The 21,765-nt window shown below is 42.0% G+C and overlaps 1 protein-coding gene across 1 annotated transcript in view; it reads left to right on the top strand.

Moving 5' to 3' along the window:
- The window catches only part of LOC115816262 (zinc finger protein 638), a 31,140-nt gene extending 16,249 nt beyond the window's left edge, over positions 1 to 14,891 (top strand). The window contains exons 2-25 of the mRNA XM_030779228.1: positions 1,294 to 2,842; positions 4,150 to 4,211; positions 4,318 to 4,356; positions 4,467 to 4,843; positions 4,939 to 5,141; positions 5,876 to 6,028; positions 6,199 to 6,297; positions 6,439 to 6,494; positions 6,602 to 6,666; positions 6,879 to 6,913; positions 7,079 to 7,213; positions 7,424 to 7,555; positions 7,889 to 7,930; positions 8,170 to 8,301; positions 8,769 to 8,897; positions 9,067 to 9,092; positions 9,200 to 10,619; positions 10,845 to 10,907; positions 10,993 to 12,075; positions 12,513 to 12,807; positions 13,291 to 13,617; positions 13,919 to 14,041; positions 14,269 to 14,390; positions 14,730 to 14,891. Of these exons, the coding sequence (XP_030635088.1) occupies positions 1,294 to 2,842; positions 4,150 to 4,211; positions 4,318 to 4,356; positions 4,467 to 4,843; positions 4,939 to 5,141; positions 5,876 to 6,028; positions 6,199 to 6,297; positions 6,439 to 6,494; positions 6,602 to 6,666; positions 6,879 to 6,913; positions 7,079 to 7,213; positions 7,424 to 7,555; positions 7,889 to 7,930; positions 8,170 to 8,301; positions 8,769 to 8,897; positions 9,067 to 9,092; positions 9,200 to 10,619; positions 10,845 to 10,907; positions 10,993 to 12,075; positions 12,513 to 12,807; positions 13,291 to 13,617; positions 13,919 to 14,041; positions 14,269 to 14,390; positions 14,730 to 14,810 (6,748 nt within the window). The 3' untranslated portion in view covers positions 14,811 to 14,891. The remainder of the gene's footprint in view (positions 1 to 1,293; positions 2,843 to 4,149; positions 4,212 to 4,317; positions 4,357 to 4,466; positions 4,844 to 4,938; positions 5,142 to 5,875; positions 6,029 to 6,198; positions 6,298 to 6,438; positions 6,495 to 6,601; positions 6,667 to 6,878; positions 6,914 to 7,078; positions 7,214 to 7,423; positions 7,556 to 7,888; positions 7,931 to 8,169; positions 8,302 to 8,768; positions 8,898 to 9,066; positions 9,093 to 9,199; positions 10,620 to 10,844; positions 10,908 to 10,992; positions 12,076 to 12,512; positions 12,808 to 13,290; positions 13,618 to 13,918; positions 14,042 to 14,268; positions 14,391 to 14,729) is intronic.
- Positions 14,892 to 21,765: the final 6,874 nt, after the last annotated feature.

Here is a 21,765-nt window from a genome sequence, read left to right as displayed (position 1 = left end):
TTAATTACATGGGAAGCATGGATGTTTACTCCCTGGCCAATCACAAACCACAGTCTTTGGTAGATATGAAAACCAACAAGATGACAGACCTCCAGGACCAGATGTTAGGAACCCTGATCTAGGCTATACTTTCCTTTTTTTTCCTCACATGAACTCAAACAACTATGTGCACCATGCTAGACCCTAAGCGTGGCTGCAACAAGCAGATATTTTCTAAGCATCAAATATTTTCCATTTGGTTAGCTCTCCTTTAGAGAATTTAATCTGCTCTCAAATAGTCTGACAGTCGAGGATGTTTATTAATTGCCTCTACATTAATTTTTAATACAGCTCTACCACGTGCTGAGTTTCTCATGTTGGGCTGTTGAATCAACATTGCTAAAGTAACATTAGTGTTTCTTGGTATTGTCAATAAACTAATTTTTGGTCCAGTTTGTTCCATGAAAACAATCTTTTTCAAGTATTATATCAGTTGTTGATGAACCACATTTTTTTTCCCCTTTTTTTTTTTCACTTGTCAGAGAATGATTTGGAGATTTAAGTTGTCTCACTGAGGCTTTTTAAGGTGAAGGTTATCATGTGTTTTTAATGGCTGCCTTGTATTCAGATTACAGCACTTTTGCCTCTATTTCACTACAAAATAAGGTAACACCTTTTGTGTATGAAGTGGGTGTATGTATTTTTTTCTGGAAGATTCTAGACAAATGAGTAAATATGAAGATAGATGGCCTGGCTATCAACAGGGGTAGGCAAATTGATGGTGTGGGCACCCAGAACATCTGTTTTTCTGGTGTAGAATATCTGACTTGTGCATAAACTGTGTCTTGATCATTTTAAATTAGGCTGCCAAAATAGGCTATAGGGCTTAGGCTTAGTTCTTAGTTCTTGTACGCCAGTGGACTGGTTTAGAGAGGATCATAAAAGATGATTTGTCCACCCCTGCTGCAGAGCTGTTTAAATGATTCACTTTTCAATCCAAGAGACATCACCATACATGCATGATATTTGTGAAATCAGGTTTGTCCATCCTGATGCATGATGTTTTCCTCTGTCTGCCCTGTCTTTTTTTTTTTTTTTTTTTGCTTACTGTTTCTCCCCCCTTCAGTGAAACCAGGATAACAGTGTTGATGTTCACAGATGGTCTGGATACTTTTGAAGCTGCAGGTTTGAATGTGTGTTACAGAAAAGGGGGGAAGTCCCAGCGTACTTGCCGTTTCTGTATCTGGAATTGAAGACAACGAGGCAATAACACTGTTTGTGTGTGTGTGTTTTTTTTCCCTCCGACTTTTTCAGCTTTTCATTGTTCTTGGAAAATTGTGTGCCTGTTGCGAATTCCCTGAACAACTTTGGAAGCTCGCCCCTTTTTGGTCCGGCCTCACTACAGTTGGCCCAGATTAAGACCCAGTTGGCACTGCATCAACTGAATGCAATTGCCGCTAGCAACGTTAGCGCCCCAGCGGTTGCCTCACCTGCACTGACCTTGCTCAACCTGCTCAAGGTCACCATGTCACATCCCTTGTATAACCCCCGTGCAGGGCCATTTTCGGGCAGCCAGAGACCCATGATGTCCAACCAGTATGGTGTTGGGTCCCAGCCTGCTCTAGATCTTGGGCAATCTCGCATTGGTTCAGCCCCTGGCTCTATGTCCGGCCCCCGAGGGGGCATGATGTCACCCATGGTATCCCCGCAGATGGGCCTGCAGATGGCCCAGCGTCCTTCGCAGGTATCCCGGGACCTTGATGCTTCCATAGACATGAACATTCGAGGTGCTCGAGAGGAAGTTCGCCTCCTTGCCCAGATGTTACAGCCGCAGCCAAAACAAGGTGACCCTCGAATGAGGAAGGAGCCCAGAGAAGATTTACTCTCCTCAGGAAGTAGTGGTTTCCAGGGATCTCAAGGTCCAGGCAGATCAGAGGAGCCTTCGGTGGACTGGTCTGGCTACCAGACACCCAGTAAGCTCTTTGGTCCTCCGGGTATAGCACACTCCTCCAGTGCCTCTCAGGTGTTCCAAACAACAGGGTTTCGTAGCACTGGTGGTTTGGACAGCCCAGGACCTTCTGAACATCGTCCTGGACGCTACACCTCTGAGAGTGCCAGCAGCATCTTGGCAAGCTTTGGACTCTCAAATGAGGACCTTGAGCTTCTGAGCCATTACCCTGATGACCAGCTTACACCCGATAACCTGCCTTTCATTTTGCGAGACATCCGCATACGAAAAGCCAAGAGAAACGTCTCTGACATGGACACAAGACCTTCAGCAGAACTGCTGGGCCCTGAACCTCGGCAAAGCAAAGTGATTGATTATGGACATTCTAGCAAATTTGGCTTCTCTGAGGAGAGCACAGACAGCTATCAGCGAGACCATCTTATCAAAGAGTCACCGAAATATGGAAGGGAAGTTTCGGCGTCACCCTTTGGTGGGGTTGAGCTCCCCAAGCGTCCTCAGCCCGGCCAACAAGTTTCGGTTCCAGGTTCAGCACAGAATCTTCAGAAGCCTCCAGCTGTGGATCTCCGGACACCTCCGCCCAGTGTAGATCCCAAAAGTGCCAAATCTCTGCCAGGAAGACTACCAATGTCCAAACCTATTCCAGCACCTGTTGGCCGACCTGCACCTCTACCTCCATCGCTTACTGGTGGTTCCCAAGGTGGCATGATGCCCTTAGGTGACATAACCGGAGGTCCAAAGACTGTCTGGCCCCCTGCGTTCCCCCCTCCTTCAAGCAACCCTCCCGGCATGAAGAGGCTCCCAACACCCACCATGATGAATGATTACTCAGCTGCTACACCAAGAATCTTTCCTCATACGTGCTCTCTCTGTAACATAGAATGTGTCCGGTTGAAGGTGAGTATCTTCCTTCCTCTTGTGCAAATGACCAAAAAAGGCAGTGGCTGTGACTTGAGCCGGTCAATTGTGTTTTTTAAATGTGTGCCTGGCCATGAGCTTAAACTGTATTACTTTTAATCATCAAATAAAATGAAGAAAAATGTTTTTGTAATATGTTTGTTAAATTTAATTGCTTGTTTCATAATGTGGCAATGAGTCCATACATTGTCCAGGCAGCTTCCCAATTTGAATCACTTGTTCAAAAATATTTCAGTGCTTAGCATAATTAAGTGGGAGTTTACGAAAGGTAATTCAAGAAAATTCAAACAATTCACCTTTCCATGTTTGGAGTGGGACTTTTATGCAATTGGCTTTCATCAGACTGAAGCTGATAGAAAAGGAATGGTGTTATAGCTTTTTCAATTGAGAGACAGTTAGTCTGTTGCTATGTAATGTAGGTCTTTTGCTCTTCGAAAGCTCTTCGAGAAACTCAACACAACCTTAACAGAAGATTACTTGCCCTCGTGCTTTTATAATTGTGTTGATGAAAAAGGCAAGTTGTAGAACCTCAGGAAGATATGGATGCTGATTCAACCCCTAACTTAATTCTGAAGAGAGACTGCTAATACAGAAGTTGAAGATCACCAGGAAGAGCCATCAAGAACTTTAGGTGTCGACTCCTGACCCTTTCTCCAGTCAGCACGGTTTGCCGAGACAGTAGAGCAAGACTTCAGTGGCCCTTTGTGAATTCTTCTGAGTCTTCTGGGAACTACACTGGATCCAGTATTACGATGCAGTTGAAGAGAGCTTTTTTGTTTTTCTGCTTTCTGCAGTTTACTAATGGGAATAAAATATGAAGCATCCCATAATATTTGTTGCTTTGCAATATTCATCATTCTATTAATTTGCGGAGCTGGTTCTGGGAATGAGTGAAAGTGCAAAGAATTCTGAATTATCAGTCAGTGTTCGAAATGATGCCTCAACTGTTGATATAAGTCATAAAAAGTTTATTTTCACCCCTGCTTTAAATTTTTTTTATCTATATCAGGATAGCATAGAGAAATGTTTGAAACATTTTCCACGTGCCTGTGTTTGTCCTTTGCCTTTGTTGAATATTTTAAGAAGTCAGTCTGTAAATGCTTAAGATTTTTTTTCCAACCAGAAATTAGTACTCTGACCTTTTTAAAAAAAAAATTTTGTTGAGATATTTATGTTCAAGGTAATGGAAAATTGTTTTCTTAATGCATAAACACTGTGGACAGTTCTTGTGGTACAGCTGGCAGAGGTAACTCATGCAGACTGTTTTTGTATTGCTTTATTGACAGGACTGGATTGAACACCAGAACACCAGCCTCCACATTGAAAGCTGTAGGCGTCTGAGGAAACAGTGAGTCTTTGTAACTTGTCTGCAGCACATGGTTGCTTAGCAACCTTTTATAGTTTGATTTTACTCTGTTACAAATTATGGAGAAAATTTAAATTTCTCTCCCTAGATACCCTGACTGGAATGTGGAGACTATCTCTGTCACAAGGTGAATTAAATACACTTGGGTGCTCCCTCATCTAAAGAATTTCTATATTGCTTTGGCCACGACGGCTCTTTTTTGTCATGTTCAAATTCTGTCTGTTTTATTATATGCAGAAATGAGCCCAAACTTGACCGTCGTAGTCCCAAGAGGCATACTCGATCAAATTCTTACTCAAGAACCCCCAGCCCCAGACGCCACCATGGCTCATCTGGCCGACGCCCACGGTCCCGGTCTCGCTCTCGAAGCCCGCGAAAACACAGGCGTAGTCGAAGCCGGTCGAGGTCCCCCCGCAGGGTTCCTCGTGCAAGTCCGTCCTCGTACCGAAGGCGGTCACGGAGTCCGCCCAGACAACGCTCCAGATCACCTGGCTACAGCAGACGCTCCCCACCCCGTACAACCCGCAGGATAAGCCCACGTCGAAACAGTCCCTCCCGTCATCAAAGATCTAGCAGCAGTGAGAGATTGGCCAAGAAGCTCATTGAATCCTCAGGTAACCCAGTCAGCTGAGCTGTAAATTTGACGACATAGACATTTTGCCTAACACTCTGGCTTTTTGATGATTCCTTTTCCTCCTCTGTCTTGCAGACTTATCCTCGATCACAGACAGCAGCTCTCTGAAGGCTGTGGTGCAGTCTTTGGCTCCAGCCCTGCTTGCTGAGCTGGCTAAGAAGAAGAGTGGTTCCTCTTCCTCCTCATCGAAGAGCAGTGGCAGGAAACAATCTTCCTCTCCTACCTCTAAGAAGAGCAAGTCCAACACCTCTTCTCTCCCAAAGAGTAGCTCATCCAAGGTAATATGTGACACTAGACAATGCCCAAGATCAAATCTAGAGGTTATTTCTTGGTGCGTTTGACATGGTCAGTTGACGAAAGCAGATTTTTAGGGTGCTTGTTGACTTTCTAGGATTATGTGCTTCTTCTCCCTTGTGCCAAAAGCATAAAGCAGTGGGATACTTTACCATTTTTCAACCCAAACTTTTACAATAGAGATGCATCTCCTGGAGCACTGAAAGACATATCTGAACATGGTGAGACATGTGTAGCCATTGTTGATTGTAGAGATAGAATTAGATTTCGAGCCAGTTTGTCTACTAGTTATCATTTACGTGGTGGGATTAGTGTGCAGAATACATCTGCTGGGGCCTGTAATTCCCAGAAAAAAAACACATAGTTCAAAAATTTGTTTGAGGTACTGAATTCTGTGACGTTTCTTCTGAGTTAGAGTGTGGGATGTCTGTGGTAAAGTTTTACAAAATAATAATAATTATAATAATAATAATAATAATAATAATAATAATGATAATAATAGTCAAAAAGGAAGGTTAATGGAAGTAGAAGCTTCACTGACTTCTGGAGCACGGAGACATCTCGAGTGGTGAGAGACTTAATCGAGGCTCAGGTTGATGTGCTGTAAATCTTTGGTTTGAAACATAGTAAAGCTATAAAAAACATGTGTGTAGTTGGGAAGTTAAATGGATCATATGTTTGACTTTATTTCATACTGGGGGATGCGGGTGTCTTTCAGAACATGAAACCGAAAAAGACGACTGCGCCCGGCACTTCCTGTTTGCTGAGAATCACTGGAGTACCCATTGGCAGCACCCGGCAACAACTATTTGATGTCATCCAACCATTTGGCAAGATCCATACAGCTATTCTCCTTAAAGCTATAGGAGAGGTATGTATGGCCATTCAGTCCTCCCAGTCCAGTCTGTCATCACAGATTTTCAGACCATTTACAGTGCCCGATGTTTGATGCTTGTAGGTAATTCTTACTCTTAAAACACTGAAATGTACAAAGGGTTCACAAGTGCACAATTCATATGTATGTTCTGTTACTCCTCTCAGGCATCTGTATGTATGGAGAGGGAGGAAGATGCCAAAGCCCTTGTAAACTGTAAAGAACTGACAATGCATGGCAAGATTCTCAACATCTCCATGGAGAGGGTATGAGGATAGTTTTGCACACAATTTTTCCTCTTGAAATCTTCACAGCTTTCAGGAGCTTGCCCAGCTCCTCAAAGCGGTCTCTCCCATTGCTTATGACTAACCATGTCTCATGGTGTATATATGTATGTGTTTGTATAGGATATCAAAGACGATGCAAAGAGCTCCAAATATCAGAAGAAACCTGTTGTCAAAAGGTAAGCATGAATTTCCTCTCTGATGATTTCACCAACTTATTCAGGTTTTTATTCATCAATGTTTTTTTAGGATAACAAGACAGTCCTCTTCGTTTGTGTAATAACAGAAAAGAGACCCCAACAACAAAGACACCACAGGCAGTTAAAGCTAAACCACCCACAGAAACCTCGGGTGAGTGATTGCAGACTAAACTACCTGACTTGACCATATTTGGTGAGTTTTACATGATCACTTTGCTGTTGTCTGATTTGGAAGGTATTGCGTGTGGATGTGTGTGCGTCTGTGTTTGTGCGCGTGAGTGAAAGAGGTGATTAGATGGAGATGGTCAAGAAGTGTCAGAAAATAAATAATCTTTTTTTTGTTTGTTTTACTGTCCTTCACAGAAACTACACCCGTTGCCAAGAAAGTTGTAAAGAGGGTATGTTATTCTGCATTTTCAGTATCATTTTGCCTTTCATTATGTCTTCACCTTGTAGTTTTATATTCCATTTAAGAGTTACTTATAGGGTCCACTTCCAGAGAGAAGCATACCTGCTCTTCTCCCTTATTTACTGATTACTTTCTGTTGCTACTCTTTGACTAGGAAATACCCTGGAGGAAGAATGTAGTAGAGATATCTGGTCTTCCTGAAACAGGAGTCACTGTGGATGACCTGACCAAACTTGCCCTGCCCCATGGGTTCAATTCTGTGCCTGTCATAGCCATCACTCAGAAAAAGGTAAGCGTTTTCAAAAGGTAATCCCAAAAACTGATTGCCTAAAATCTAATCCATTTCTCATGGTCCATTTCCATAATTGAGAATAGTTTTTTCATAGCTGCCTGATTTATGATCGGCTCATTTAAAAGGTATTCGGTAATCAGTCCACCTGGCTGTCTATCTGATCTGATGTACGACGTTATTTGCCATGTGTTTGACGGTCAAATTTAGGCATACCTGGAGATGCCGAATATGGAAGCGGCTGAGGCTATGGTGAAGGCCCTTTCGAAGACTCCAGCCAAACTACAGGAGACTGAGTTAACCATCAGCATGATGACCCAACCCATTGACCTGAATTACACAGTAAGGACAAAATAAGTCATTTATACAGGATTGACACTTAAGGCTGCTAAAGAGCGAGATCTCCTCCAGTGAGGACAGATTGCAGTCTGTGGTGGCTTTTTGAGTTCTGTTTGTAGAGTAACTCAGTTGAAGATGGCTGCAGTGGTTTTTGGGAAACAGAGTGATGCTTTGTTTTAATGATGTCATATCTCCATTATTTCAATGCTTTTATGAATGTCACCCCAGATATATTCATCTCTAGGTTAATTGACCTTATTTGACCTAGTAGTGCAGTAGTTTTAATGAGTGTATTCACTCTTTTTTTGTATTATTATTATTTTTTTTTTATTTAAGGAGTCACTGTTCAGAGTTCTGATGGGAATGGAGAAGTCGCCTGTGAGTGGTACACACAGCATTTTCACACTTGGTGCTGAAATGGACATTATACAAATGATATTTATACATTTCTATAATATGAAGTTTAGAGATAGGTGGTGATGCAGATACAGATCACATGCTGAAACAGACACACTTACTTTATATATATATATATATATATATATATGTAGGCTAATCTAAGTTCTGATCATTTGACCTCTCCTCTGTTCCTTCCTTGTCCATCTCTTTGTGTTTAGGAGATTGTTACGTTGCCTGAGCGACTCCTCACAGTCAGTAATGTACCCAGTGGACAGAGTGCCATCAATGAGGTTCAAGACCTCATCAAACGCTTTGGTGCCTACAGGCAGACTCTGCCTCTCAACGGCAGGGTGAGGCTGGTCTGCATTATATCTCTGTCTGTCTGTCTGTCTGTCAGTCTGTCTTTGCCCCTTCAGGAGCATTTTTACTGAAATTTTAAGCAAAACAAACCTACTGTAAAGTATACTATTACCATCAGTGCTTCAAATCTTAGGCCATACTGCCCAGCCCTTATCATATATACCATTTTTAATAAGTTTAATAAGTTAAAAGTTTATCTTTCTGATACTCTCAAGAGTTCTGTTCACTTACGAAATTTTTATTAGATTTGAAATGTGGCAGTAAAGATCTTTTCACACAAAACTCGCAATTTTTTTCTGAGTTGGTAATCACTGTGTATTTAGCATTCAGCACAGAACTGGTTATGTACCAAAATGTGCTAGTATTTGAAAGATGTCAAATAGAACTTCTAAGATGATAATTTTTGCTAGATTTTGCTAGAGATTTGTTAATAGTCTTTTTTTCTGCTCTCTTTCAGATAATCTTTGAGATGGAGAATGCAACCATCGCCAAAGCTGTGCACAGTCGATTCCTCAAATTTCCCTGCATTGTTCAGAACAACTCACTCAGCTTTACACTGGCCAAAGTTGCCAAGACACCTGATGAGGTGTGTACTGCTGACTCACTCTGTTATTTTCCATTCTTGAAAAAGAAAGGTTTCAACATTTCTTGAAATTTTTAACTGCTGGGATTTTAATTGGTAAGTTGTGTATTTAGGTTAAAGAATAACAGTGTGGTTTTATAACTTGAAACATCCTGTATTACTTGCTTTGCAGGGCAAGAAGAAACCAGAAACAAAAGGGTAAGAGGAAGCTGTGTAACACCATCATGTACTTAACCTCAGTCACATTATATTACTACACTTTACAGTGTTTGAATGACATATAATTTTTTTATAACCTCTTCCAGCTCTAAACCAGCTGCAAAGCCGAGTAAAGCGGGAAAGAAAGGTCCTGCGTCAGGAGCTAAAGCTCCTGTAAAACCCACGACACAGGCTAAAACAAAACCAACAAACACCCAAAGTCCTGTCGTTGCTCCTGCTGCTAAGACTAACACTGTTGATGCTGATGCTAAACCTGTAGAAACAGCTGCCACTCCTCAAGCTGTCTCTGATGATGGTATCACTGAAAATGTAGATACCACTGCAGAACCGGCCACTGCTAACGCAGTCACTGAGGATGTAGCGAAGGTAGATGCCATGACAGAACCATCTGCCACTAACACTGGTACTGAAAAGGTGGTGAAGATGGATGAGAAAGCCGCTGCCAACATTACAGGTGAAAATGAAACAAAGATAGACACAGCTGCTTCAGCAGAAGGGGCTACCACTACCGTTTTTAGTGAGAATGATGCAGCAATGGATGTTACTTCTACGCCAGTTGCGGCAACTACTAATAACACTGCTGAGATTGGAAACAAGATGGATGTAACCATAACTGTAGAAGTTGCCACAGCTGATAGTGCCTCTGAGAGTGGGCCCAAGATGGACAGTCAAGATGTCCTCCAGACAGATCAGACAGTTGTATCAGAGGGTAGAACTGCATCAGCAGGAGATGGTGTCACTACGGACCCATCAGAAGAAGGTGAGAAGACAGCTGTTGACAGTCAAAAAGATGCACAAGCTGAAAAGGCACCTGCAATAGGTAAAGTGACTTTGCCAACTGAACAGGGTAAAAACGAGGAGGAGAAGACCGGGTCGGCTGAAGATCCTATTTCTGTGGTTAGCACAGACTCTGTTGAGGACACAGTCCCGGTCCCCCTTTCAGTAGAACTGAGTGAGGTACATAGTATCCCGTCCAAAGAGTCCACACAGTGCACTGATATCAAGAATGATGCTGAGGTCAAAGATGATACTGAGGTCAAACAAGGTGATCTGACTACACCCGAGCCAACTCTGTCCAACGCTGAGCCAGTCCCGTCTCACGACAAAACATTGGACTTCCCGCCTGTCACCCAGGAGATCCTGAAGGCTCTGGAAGCAGCCGTACACCAGTGTCGTATGCAGTCTTCTTTAAGACGTGCAGAGGAAGAAGCCAAGCAAAAGCAGGCTGAGAGCACCTCCAAAAAAAGTGACACCAACAAACCATTGTCTGACAAAGGGAAGAAGTCTCAGACCAGTAGTGATAAGGGTAGACATGGCCACAGGGAGTCTTCTGAGAGAGAATCTTCTTCCAGACATAGGAGCAGAGCCAGCTCAGACGAGGAGCAGCCACCATCAACGCGGCGTGGAGGTTCTTCAAGTTCCTCCTCTTCAGCTTCACGGAGGAGCAAGCAGGACAGGAGTCCTGCCTCCAAAAAAAGTAGGGGCCATGAGGAATCTAAACATAAGGTAAGGATAAGGAATAATCTTTCTTCCATGCTGATAGCAGAACAAGAATTAGTTTTTTGCATGAAGGCCTTGTGAGGCAAATTTGTGATTAGTTGTGGAGGATCTGATCCGAGGTCTTGTCTAAGAGGTACCTCAGTACTAGCTTACAAGCACAGAAGACACCAATTGGGTTGTACTAGAACGTGAAACTGGTGTTACATTTTAATGGGTTTTTTTTATGTTTAGAGCCATGGTACTAGTAAGACCACGCGATCATCAAGAAGTGACTCTAAAACAAAGGAGAAGAAGGTGAGCGTTTTACTTTCACTAGGTAAAAACCAGAGATGACATGGAGATTTAGATGTTTTCCTAATCCATCATTTGTTGTCTGCAGACTGCAGAAATGGACGATTTGTTGGATGACAATTTCCCATTTAACCTGGATGAGTTTGTGACAGTGGATGAAGTCAGGGACGAAGTAGAAGAAGAACTTCCCTCTGCTGAAGAGCCTTCACCCAAACGTAAGAGGAGTGATGATGTCCCCAAAACCTCAGCCACGTCAGCCTCTTCAGTTCAGAAGAAATCAGATGACTCTACCCCAAAAACTCACCGGCCCAGGCCTGGGGCCGGAGCAAAACAAGTTAAAAAAGAGACATCCAAGACGACTCAAAAAACCAACAAGGACATCAAAACAGAAATTGATGTACAGAAAGGTGATGATGTGACTGAAATGGAGGTGGAATCTGCAGATTTCAAGCCAATCACTGAAACTGTAGAACCACAAATGCAGATAGTGGAGGGGCTTCGGATAACGAAGGTTGAGAGTTTAGCTACCTCTCAGAGTTTACCCGCTGCACTAATGGAAATGCCCATTGCTGAGAGAGACAAGAAGACAGAGCCTGAGATGGCAGCAGACCTAGCACTAGCACTTTCAACAGAAGATATTGGAGAGGTGTCTAAAGCTCAGACACAACCAGTGGGTTCAACCATTCAGGCTACAAATACTGAAAATGGACCCTCTCATGTTACAGAAACCCTTCAGCTTGATTCCTCTGTAGCAGTGGAGAAGGAGGACCCCCAACGAAGCCTAGCAGATCAGGATGCGGAGCTGTCAACGGTAGGAAACAAAGAATCCAACGCTATTTTTGAGATGCAAAATGAGACAAAGGGTGAGCAGAAAGATGGAGCAGCTCCTAAAGATCTTCAGAACTCTCTGGTAACCCTTGACGAGGTTAGCGAAGAAGAAGAAGACTTCCCTGACGATGAACCAGAGGAAGAGGAGTTACTGAAGCAGCAGGCAGGAGAGAATCCTGAAGCACTGTTGACTGTAGATGAGGTTGGAGGTGATGAGGTGGGGGCTGAGGAGCATCTGGAGAAGGAGCTGCAAGGACTGGTTACACTGGATGAGATTGTTGAGGAGGAAGATGAAGAGGAGGTGAATCAGGAGGAAGATTTAGTGGATGCTTTTAACCCTGAGGTTGGTACACTCTCTCTTTTTATCTTACTCTCACTTGCACTCCCTCTTTTTTGTTTTTATTGTGTTATGCTGCTGAAAAAAACAACAAAAAAAAACAAAAAACAAAAAACAAAAAAACCTTTGTCTTGTATTTCTGTTTGTAAAAGTATTCCAGGGGCGCAATGCGAAAGGGCAATTTGACGCTCAGTCTTATTATGATCTCTGTTGAAGGTATTAGAAATCCGACTGATGCACCAATTGTAAGTCGCTTTGGAAAAAGCGTCTGCCAAATAACTAAATTGTAAAAATAACTAAATTGTAAAATTGAAAACTCTCCATCACATCAAAATATTGCTTCCACTAGTTTTTTTTCAGTCTTATTTCTGTATCCCTCATTTCCTGTGCTATGATACATAAGATCTCTGTCTTCTTTCTGACTTCCCTCTGCCTTTGTGCAGACTCTGGTCACCTTAGATGAGGCCAAAAGCGATGATGATGACAAAGAGGAAGAAGAGGCCAAGACTGCCAGCCCTGCCGTTGAGGTCCCAGCACAGGCTGAAGAGGCAATGGGGTCTCCCACCCTGGATGAGGAAGGTCACGATTTAGAAGTGCTACGCGAGATGAACTTCGTGACAGTTGACGAGGTTGGTGCAGAGGAAGAGGAGCAGCCTCAGAAGAAGGAGGAGGAAAAGGAGGGAGAGTCAGTCACTGATAAAGGCAAAAGGACCAAGAGGAGATCCCGCCAGACTCCAGGTACATGCTCACCTGATCTGCTGACTGAGCCTGTTGCGAGACAGTATTGCACCGTGTATCACTTTTGTACATCTTGAATTTACAGTGCAGTGTAACTCATTCATCATAACGTTACAGAGATGGCTCATTCAGTTTATTTTTTTAGCAGTGAATATGTCATTTGAAAGTTGTTCATTAGATGATTCTATGAATATCAAATGTCTCGTAATACACTTAAACAATATTTTGCTTGGCACACCTGTGATTAGCAAAGAATCAGTGGGCTCAAAAGCGTACATTGCTCCAGCACCCCCGAAAAATGGATGTTTAAGTAGCTTCAGCAACTCAATCCATTCTTTACCATCTGTTGGTACATCTCATGTACCTTGTGTTCATTGGTACATATTACCATAGTTTTGTAGTGTCATTGATAGTTTCCAAAGATTTAGCTTGATATTATTAATGCGCAAAAGGAGGAAGACTGAACCTTCTTGCTTCCTGTAGTGAGGAAATCCACACGGGGGAAAAGGATGAGTGGAAAGACCAGTGACAAGATTGAGGGAGCAGAGACGCCCTGTTCGGAGGAATCTGCTGTGGTGTCCTCACTCTTGGAAGAATCATCTTTAGCTGCAGACTCAGTAGATCTGGAACTGAAAGCAGACCTCCAGAACTTGGTGACTGAGACTGCCATAGTTGCAGCCAGGACAGAAGCCACCTGCCCTGGGCAGGAGGAGGAGGAGGAGCGGCAGGTTCAAGTCCAGGATTCTGAAGTAAAGCAAGAAACAGCGTTGTCTTCTGAACCCACTGTAGACAAGAGAAAAACAATCAAAGGTAATAAGGTGGACAAAGATCAGCTGTGCTGAAGTGTTCAAAAGTATGTGTGATTATGGAGAAGTTTGAGATGTCTCAGACAGCTTGAAGTTATGCCTGGGTTTTTTCACAAATACACAAATACAGATATCCCCTGTTTTTGAAATATTTCTCAGAGCTTTTTGGGCAGTTATGACTTTAAGATCTTTCCCATGGCAATCTATTGTGTTGAGGGATTTCATTCAGTCCATCAGTCTACAGTTCTTTTTTATAAATGCCTTATTCTGTGGTTTCATTCAGTGTTCCATTTTCTCTTTTTCAGAAGAATCTAAGCAGAGGAGAGAAGCTGAGGTGAAACAAGGTCCAGAGAATAAGAGAGCTCGCTCCCAGTCACCTCTGAAAAAAGACTTTACCTTACCCCCATTCAGCCCTGACAACCCCATTGGTGAGACACACTCAAAACATACAGCCTTCCAACATCAACCCTCATCATAACCTTACAGAGTCCACCACCTCCAACCTACTCCATCAGTGTCTTCGTTCTGTCATATTTAATGTAAACATTGAGAGACATAAGAGCTATTTGGCTGTGACACATTTGTAGTGTTTTTGTTTGCTGTACTTTGTATTTACTTGGTTGTGTCTTATGTCGGCTCTGTTTTTTGTTCATAGGGCTGGAATTCGTAGTGCCTAAGACAGGTTTCTTCTGCCAGCTCTGCTCTCTGTTCTACGGAAACGAGGAGACGGCGAAGAAAGGCCACTGCAGCAGTTTACGCCATTACCAGAATATGGAGGTACCTGTTGTAGATTGGAAAACGTATATATTTTTAAAATAATAATTCAGAAAGCTCCTTGTATTCTAGGTAAACGTTTAACTAGCATGTGTAGAGCTGAAGCAGGCCATATAGCATTTTCTGAGATTTACTGTACTGTTGTTCACAGCAAGGCCAATTTCATCTCTGTTTTATTCACTCTAGAACCTTCTGATCTTTTTTTTGTTGTTGTTGTTGTTTAAGTGAATAGTTTTTCCTGAGTTACTTCAGTTAGTGCTGGGTTGACAGGATACAGCAAGTGACCATTGACCACTGATAGCTTGTTTACTGTGAAATTCATTCTCACTCTCTCTCTTTCAGAAATATTACAAGAAGCTGAAATCTCAACAGCAGTGTGGCAGCTCAAACAATGTGTCCAGTCACAGATCAGTGTCTCAGTAAACCAGTTATACTTTGTCCTCTTTCTCTGTCCCTTTGGTTTTGTATTATTGTTAATAGGTGGGTCCAATGGTATATTGTTGTATATTTTCTTTCATTTTGGAGTGAATGTGTCAGATAAAGTAAAAAAAAAAAAGAACAAATTCATTAGACTTGAATAAATTTAAATGTGTAAATCCAATATGAATAAACACATTTTACTGATAATGGTATTGTGTGTTTGTATTTTGTTCAACAAATGAAAACTCCATTTCAGTGTGGATTTTGCATTATGTTATCGCATTGAAGTTTCTCAGCGTAATTTCTGTAGCTGACCTATAGTCATAAAGGTTTGCTTTTGATTAATTTCATTATGTCTGTTTTTAAACAACAGGGCGAGTACAGTGTGATTTGTCAAGTCATGTTGCAATGAATACCTTTGACATTAATGAGCATGAAAAGAAATGATACAGTGTGAAGGAATGCAGAAAACTCTTTGCTGTGATTTATATTTCTATCATCATTTTTTGAAATCACCTATATAGATTAACCAAATTAACAAGGAAGAATGTGTAGGTTATACTGTCCAAAGTTCTGGAGTGGATCACCTGACATGGTCCCTTATTCAGAAATCACTGGAGGATTTATTCAGTCATGAATGTAATGATAACAGCCTATGGTAAAAAAGAATTTTATTTTTTTTTTTAATAATCGAACCCTATTAAATGATTCTGAAAGTTACCTAATGGACACTTCATATGAGTGGGGTAACAATGAGTGGGACAGCATTTTTACCTACTTTGGACAGGGGCTGAAGTATGAATAGACTTTGTCAGTGAAAGACTGACCAGTGAAAGAACAGGTTATATATGAGACTTGGCCTCCACATCATAAAAGGAAACCAGACCCTCCTCATAATCCACAAACCCCCCCCCCCCCCCCCCCCCCCCCCCCCCCACCTACCTCTGGGGCTTCTGTTTCAGAGAGGAGGATTTGGGGAGACTCAAGAAGCTTATATGTCTCCTCATTCCTATAGTCCAAACTAGTCTCCCTGTTAACCTGCACCTCAAAGTAAAGCTTCCCTGCAGAGAACCCCTCCCTTCCCAAGATACTGAAACGTTGATCAAACCTTCCTGGGTTGTCAGGCAGATTCTTTTTTCGGTCTCCGAGCAAGACTTGTTTTCAATCATCAGACATATTGAGCTTTGGATGTGCTGTATCAGGATCCAGAGTCACATCCACTGCGAATGAGAGGAATCAGTGGACTGCACATAAAGCGCAATTTGAATAACATGTACTTTGAATTTGTTGTTAAGAGCATATGTGATTTAACGGTAAAATTGTTTTACCCAAATGTTTTACCAAATTCAGGCCTGAAAATACTTATAGTAAGTTGTGCTGTACCTGCGTAGTGACAAATCCTCTTCAGTTCTACAGAGAGAAAAGGTATTTATGATTTTAAAAGTTATTGTTATTCAGACGAGTCATAAGAAATATATGTAATATTATGAACAAACCTTTGACACTCACCATCTTGCCTTGCTAGATATTCATATTCTCTGCTTTGCCCATATTCATTACTCCTCTTCATTCTTATTGCAATTAAGGATATGGGATAAATTTTAAGTTTTAACTTATCAGCTCAAATATTACCTGTTTCTTATTTCAGTTCTAACTGTTCAGGTCCATTATATCAAAGCACATCAAATGTTACGCTGTCTTACTTTTTTCTGGTATCTTCTGTCATAACCACGACGTAATTAAACCATTTTCATTTGGATTTGTTTTGGAACAGACTAATTCATGAGACAACCGTGTAGACAGCTAAAATGGACGCACGTTACTTACCATGTAGTGATACGCAACGCTTCTGACAATCACCTTGTTTTACTTGAGAAGGAGGCATGCCAAGCTCACTGAAAACGAGAGGCTAAATTGAAATTAGCTTGTGACAATATTTATTTTAGTTGTAATGGTTGTGAAATCAATTTATAGCCTAAACCTCATATCTAAACTCTGTCTTTTAATTGACCAAACAGAAGTTGCAATAGCTGAAAAGAGCAAAAACCACATTAACTTTTACTGGCTACCCCCCTTCCCCTTATGGACCTATGTCGAGGCAGAAAAAGAATTGGAGTCACTTGAGACGCAAACATAACTAAACAGTATACATCAGTTAAACGAATGTCCTCAGATCAGACATCTGCAAATGTAAAAAAGCTGTTTAGAGAGTGGTATCGCTTGGCAACCCAATAGCCAATAACAAGATGAGAGACTTCTGAAGTCCGCCAAAACAGCCAGCGCGCACGGTAAATTTCTGAGGTAAATGTTGAAGTAACCAAAAAACGTATGAAATAACTGCGACCCATCAGCTTTCTTCGTCCTACACACGTTAACACAACGTCGCCTAAGTATGCGTTTTGTGAAATTTAATGCATTTGTGATCTGAGAAATATTTAAATTATCCGTTTAGATTTGTGTTCAGACGGTTTTGTCATTTGTCTGAGACATAGCTATAGGCTAGTATGTGCGGGGATTTTCATTCCAGGTCTGACAGAGCTAGGCATAATATTGAGTAGCCGACACTTATTGAAAAGACTTTATAACAGTACAGTCCACTTTCTCTGTCCTCGATACACACAACGTACGGATCCTTTCTGTATATTTTATTGAAGAAATAATCCGACAAATCTTTCGTCTTCCCGTGTTTATTTGTGCTCAAACGGTTTTGTAATTAGTCTCTGATCAGCGTTAACTGTAGCATGCTAGGGTTTTTTCATCCCAAGCTTGACAGCCAAGAGAAAACCGAGAGACTCATTTCTTAAACCCTTTTATTATGCCCGACTGTAAGGAACAGCAATAATGTGCCTGGGTCAAATTGACCCAGTGCATGTTTAACTATCCAAAAGTAGTTAAAAAAATATCTCCACAAACATTATATTTAGCTCAATTAATATCAATTTAATCAATATTTAGTTTAATCAAGTTTTTTTTTTTTTACCCCTTACAGATCAGGGCTTACTAATGATAATTTTCATTAAAAAATAAATTTCAAACTGTTTTTCTGTGCATTGGCAAAAATTAAACATTCAACACACTTGTTTTATTTATTTTATTTAGAATTTTCTAAACATTTTTTGACATTTTCTATCATGGGGGCATGTTGATTAATACAAAAAAAAAAAAATCTCCTCTGTTCCGGGTCAAATTGACCCTTTCAATTTAAATCATACTAAATGCGTTACGGCCAGTCACCAGCTCGTAGCATAAAGGGGTTAGCATCTAGCGGTTTTTATTATCCAGAACATATAGACAAAGAATTAAGAAAGCCAGTTTAGGAAGCGAAGCGGGAACACCATCACACTGTGCTGGGATGGACCGGTATCCACTTGAACACCCATGTGCGTCTCGCCGGAATGGTGCCAGGAGGGTCTACAAATAGGCTCGTCCCACAGGTTTCAGGTGCCCCAAGTCTGCTACTCAACAGGTTAGAGAATACCAAAACAAAACAAACAAAAACATAATCGCCACCAGTAGGGGTTGTCAGTACTGCTGCTATTATGTAGGCGACCACCAGGACTGGGGAATGTAACAGTGTGTGTGTGACTGTGTATGTACGTGTCTATGATTGGCAGGATGTCACTACATTTTTTGTGCAGATGAATTTTTTTCACTTGAAGCATGTGGTGCTAGTATTTCTGTCATCATTGGGCCTGCAGACTTGGCACCTCTTCCTCTTTTTTCCCCCAGCAGCGACCTAGGAAGAAGAAGATGATGATTACTTTATTAGTTTGAGCAATATAGAAGTTTGTTTTTTTGTGCACGCTGATCCCCTGACTCTCTCTCTCAAACACACACACACACACACTTGCCTCGGGCACTGGTAGGGTAGGTGCATCCCCCTCCTGGATCCTCCTCACCACAGCTACCACAGCTCAATGTAGGGTGTCACAAGTGTTCTCCCAAGCTCCTCGAGGAAAAGCCGTCTCCCGAACAGCTTGGAAGCTTTCCAATCTGGGAAGATCTCAGTCCAGATTACAAACGCATTGTAGGCCGATACATCCACAATGTTATAAAAGATGATCAAAGGTCAACGTGCTGTCATGCGTTTGCAGCTGTAGGAGCCAGTTACCCTGTCAAAATTGTCCACCCCTTCCTTGGTGGCATTGTAATCCAAGATCATCTCAGGTTTCTGGTCCTCACTGGTGCTGACCTTGGCATCCTTATGCAGCGTGCTCATCATCACAACATTTTTCCCTCTTTTGGGACAGTAAGAGACCAGGGCTGTCGTGTCTGTAAAGGAAAACTTTGAAGATTGAGGGGCCCTGTTCTTGATTGACAGCTGGGAGCTCTGGTTTATTTTTCCTAACAGTTCCAACCATTGTAAGCTTTTGCTTCAGCAGCTCCTGACCCAGGGTGTAGGAGGTGGAAACGTTGTCGCAGGTAATGCTGTGGCCCCTGAGACCCTGGATCATGTCAAGAACCACCCGTATGCCCTGGTTTCTTGCTGGTGCTCCTCCAATAGGCTTGCCAGTGTAAACCTGCATGTTGCATGCAGAGCTTGACTTTGCATCACAAGCTGCCCAGATCTTTATGCCATATTTTGCTGGCTTTGAAGGCATGTATTGCCTAAAGGGGCAGCTACCTCTCAATGCCACCAGCCTTTCATCCACAGTGACATTAGGACTTGGGTTGTAGAGTAGTGGCAGCTGCTCTACCCACTCGTCCCACACTGTCCTAATAGCTGCCAGCTTATCTGAAAAGGTTCCATGCTCCAAAAATTATTAAAAATATTTTTTCTGTATTTCTGAACTTTGAAATGGGTCAATTTGACCCGCAACCTAATAGGCGGGTTAAGCCCGCAAACATTAGCGTAAAAGACCGAGTGAGTTCTCTGAGGTAAAAACTGAAGAATGGGACAAAGTTCAGGTTGTCAGAAATGACAGCGGCATCTGATTCATTGCCAGTAGCCTAGTTCGTCTGTCTACCTAATAGCCTAGGCCCAGACGCTATTAGGCTAAGATACAAGAGGCTATGCCTTGCAATCAAGGTATGCTAACGTTTGGGCAAACAGCCCAAAAACGAAATAGTGCTCTTTTTGCATTGGCTCTCATAATGGGTCGGGTAGGTGCGGGTATTAAAAAACCCTGACCTGCGCATCACTACAGGGTAGACAGACATGAGTCCACAAGTTACGTGACAAGCAACTTGAGGTGTTCACACACTTCAGGGCATGTTCCATCAAAGCTGAACATCTGAACAATGTGCATCCCAAAACACTGGTAGAGCTTGACTTCATACTCAAGATGCTGTCTGCAAGAGACATCTATGTGGGATGAGAAGCAGATGAATTCAGAACCAAGAATCCAGAACACTCAGTCAGTACCCTGCAAAATGCAATTTGACACAATTTTTCGTTTCGTTTGTTTTATTATGTACAGTGAGCTCGATAAATATTTGGATAGCTCCATAAATATTTGGACAGCTACACTCTGATGTTTTAGCACCATACTTGTATTCTCTAACTGTAATGTAACTAATGCAACTTTAACTGTAATCTAATATGACTGAAAATACTCTGAAACCAAAGTTGACAGTCTGCACTCATAGTCATTGTGCTATTTTATATCCAAAATCAGTGTTTCCTGTGGATGAAGAGGTGTGCCTGGAGGGAGGGGGTGTGGGGGGTACTGTTGGGAAAATGCAGACATCAGACCATCAGACCAGGTAGCAGTGGAGAAACAACTGCTGCTAGCATTTCCCTCTGCCTGAAAAAATGGTCTGATTAGCATTTTTCACAAAAAAAAAGATGCTCTGTGTGAACACACCCTTAGACATTTCGACACCTACTACAAGACATACACTGTAGTCAAGCCTCTCACACACAGCGACACACACATACGTGAGCCCCATCTCTGGGCTTAACATAATCTTGCATGCCTCTACAGTGCATTCATGTAATGTTACAGTAGACAGCCAGTCACCAGCATTATTAGATCTTGGTACAAGCATGCTGCATGCTTACTGGCGCACTGACGCTGAATCGCCTGCGTCTTTAATGGCTTTTATAGAAGCAATAGTCACAGGGACCTAAAACAAGATTGTTTCTGTGGTTTTTTTGTTGTTGTTTTTGTGCTTTTGTGACCGGTCTGGTCTGTCACTGTTAGAATTCTGCGTTGTGTTGTATGAATGTATAGTGAGGCGACAATCTTTGGTTAACCAATCAGGGGGCAGCATTTATTCTTTCCTTTTTTTTTTTCCTTTAACAGCGTCCAACCGACTCTGTGTGACAAACAAAAAACAACAGTACAGAACCTCACGCGATCGTCTATACACGAATGTCTCTCTCCTCATTACAGCGTCCAGTCAACTGAGGAGAAACCCGCGAATTTACCATTTAAATGCTAAGAGCTATCATTAAAGTTAAACGAAAATATGATATTGTAACAAAATATACACTATGCTTACGTAAAACAAGATTAATCACACAAAACAAATTGACACGACAAAGTAACAAAAAGGGGGAGCTTACATACCTGTGTGACAAACAAAAAACAACAGTACAGAACCTCACGCGATCGTCTATACACGAATGTCTCTAACAGAAGAGCAAAACAGACAATTAAACAGTGTAGACCAAACTCGCGTTCCGCTAGCCTAGCCCGAGACTAGCATTCTATGCAAAAGTACTGTACACGATAAATAATAAAGAAAATGTACATACACACAAAACAAATATTACACCAACAAAAGAAACAGCATCTGTGACATGTTTGGGGTAAGATTTTAGCCTCCATTTAGTATTTCTACACCCGCTTTACCATACTATAGCATGAGTATCGGGGCAAACCTACCTCTCCTCATTACAGCGTCCAGTCAACTGAGGAGAAACCCGCGAATTTACGAAGTAACGTCACGAGATGGTCAGAGGTCACACAACAAAATTACAAGAAACAAAATAAAAGCTCCCCAAAGGAAA

Source organism: Chanos chanos, chromosome 7 (genome assembly GCF_902362185.1).
Source record: "Chanos chanos chromosome 7, fChaCha1.1, whole genome shotgun sequence".
NCBI classification, from domain to species: Eukaryota; Metazoa; Chordata; class Actinopteri; order Gonorynchiformes; family Chanidae; genus Chanos; species Chanos chanos.
This window is presented reverse-complemented; position numbering and strand designations above follow the sequence as displayed.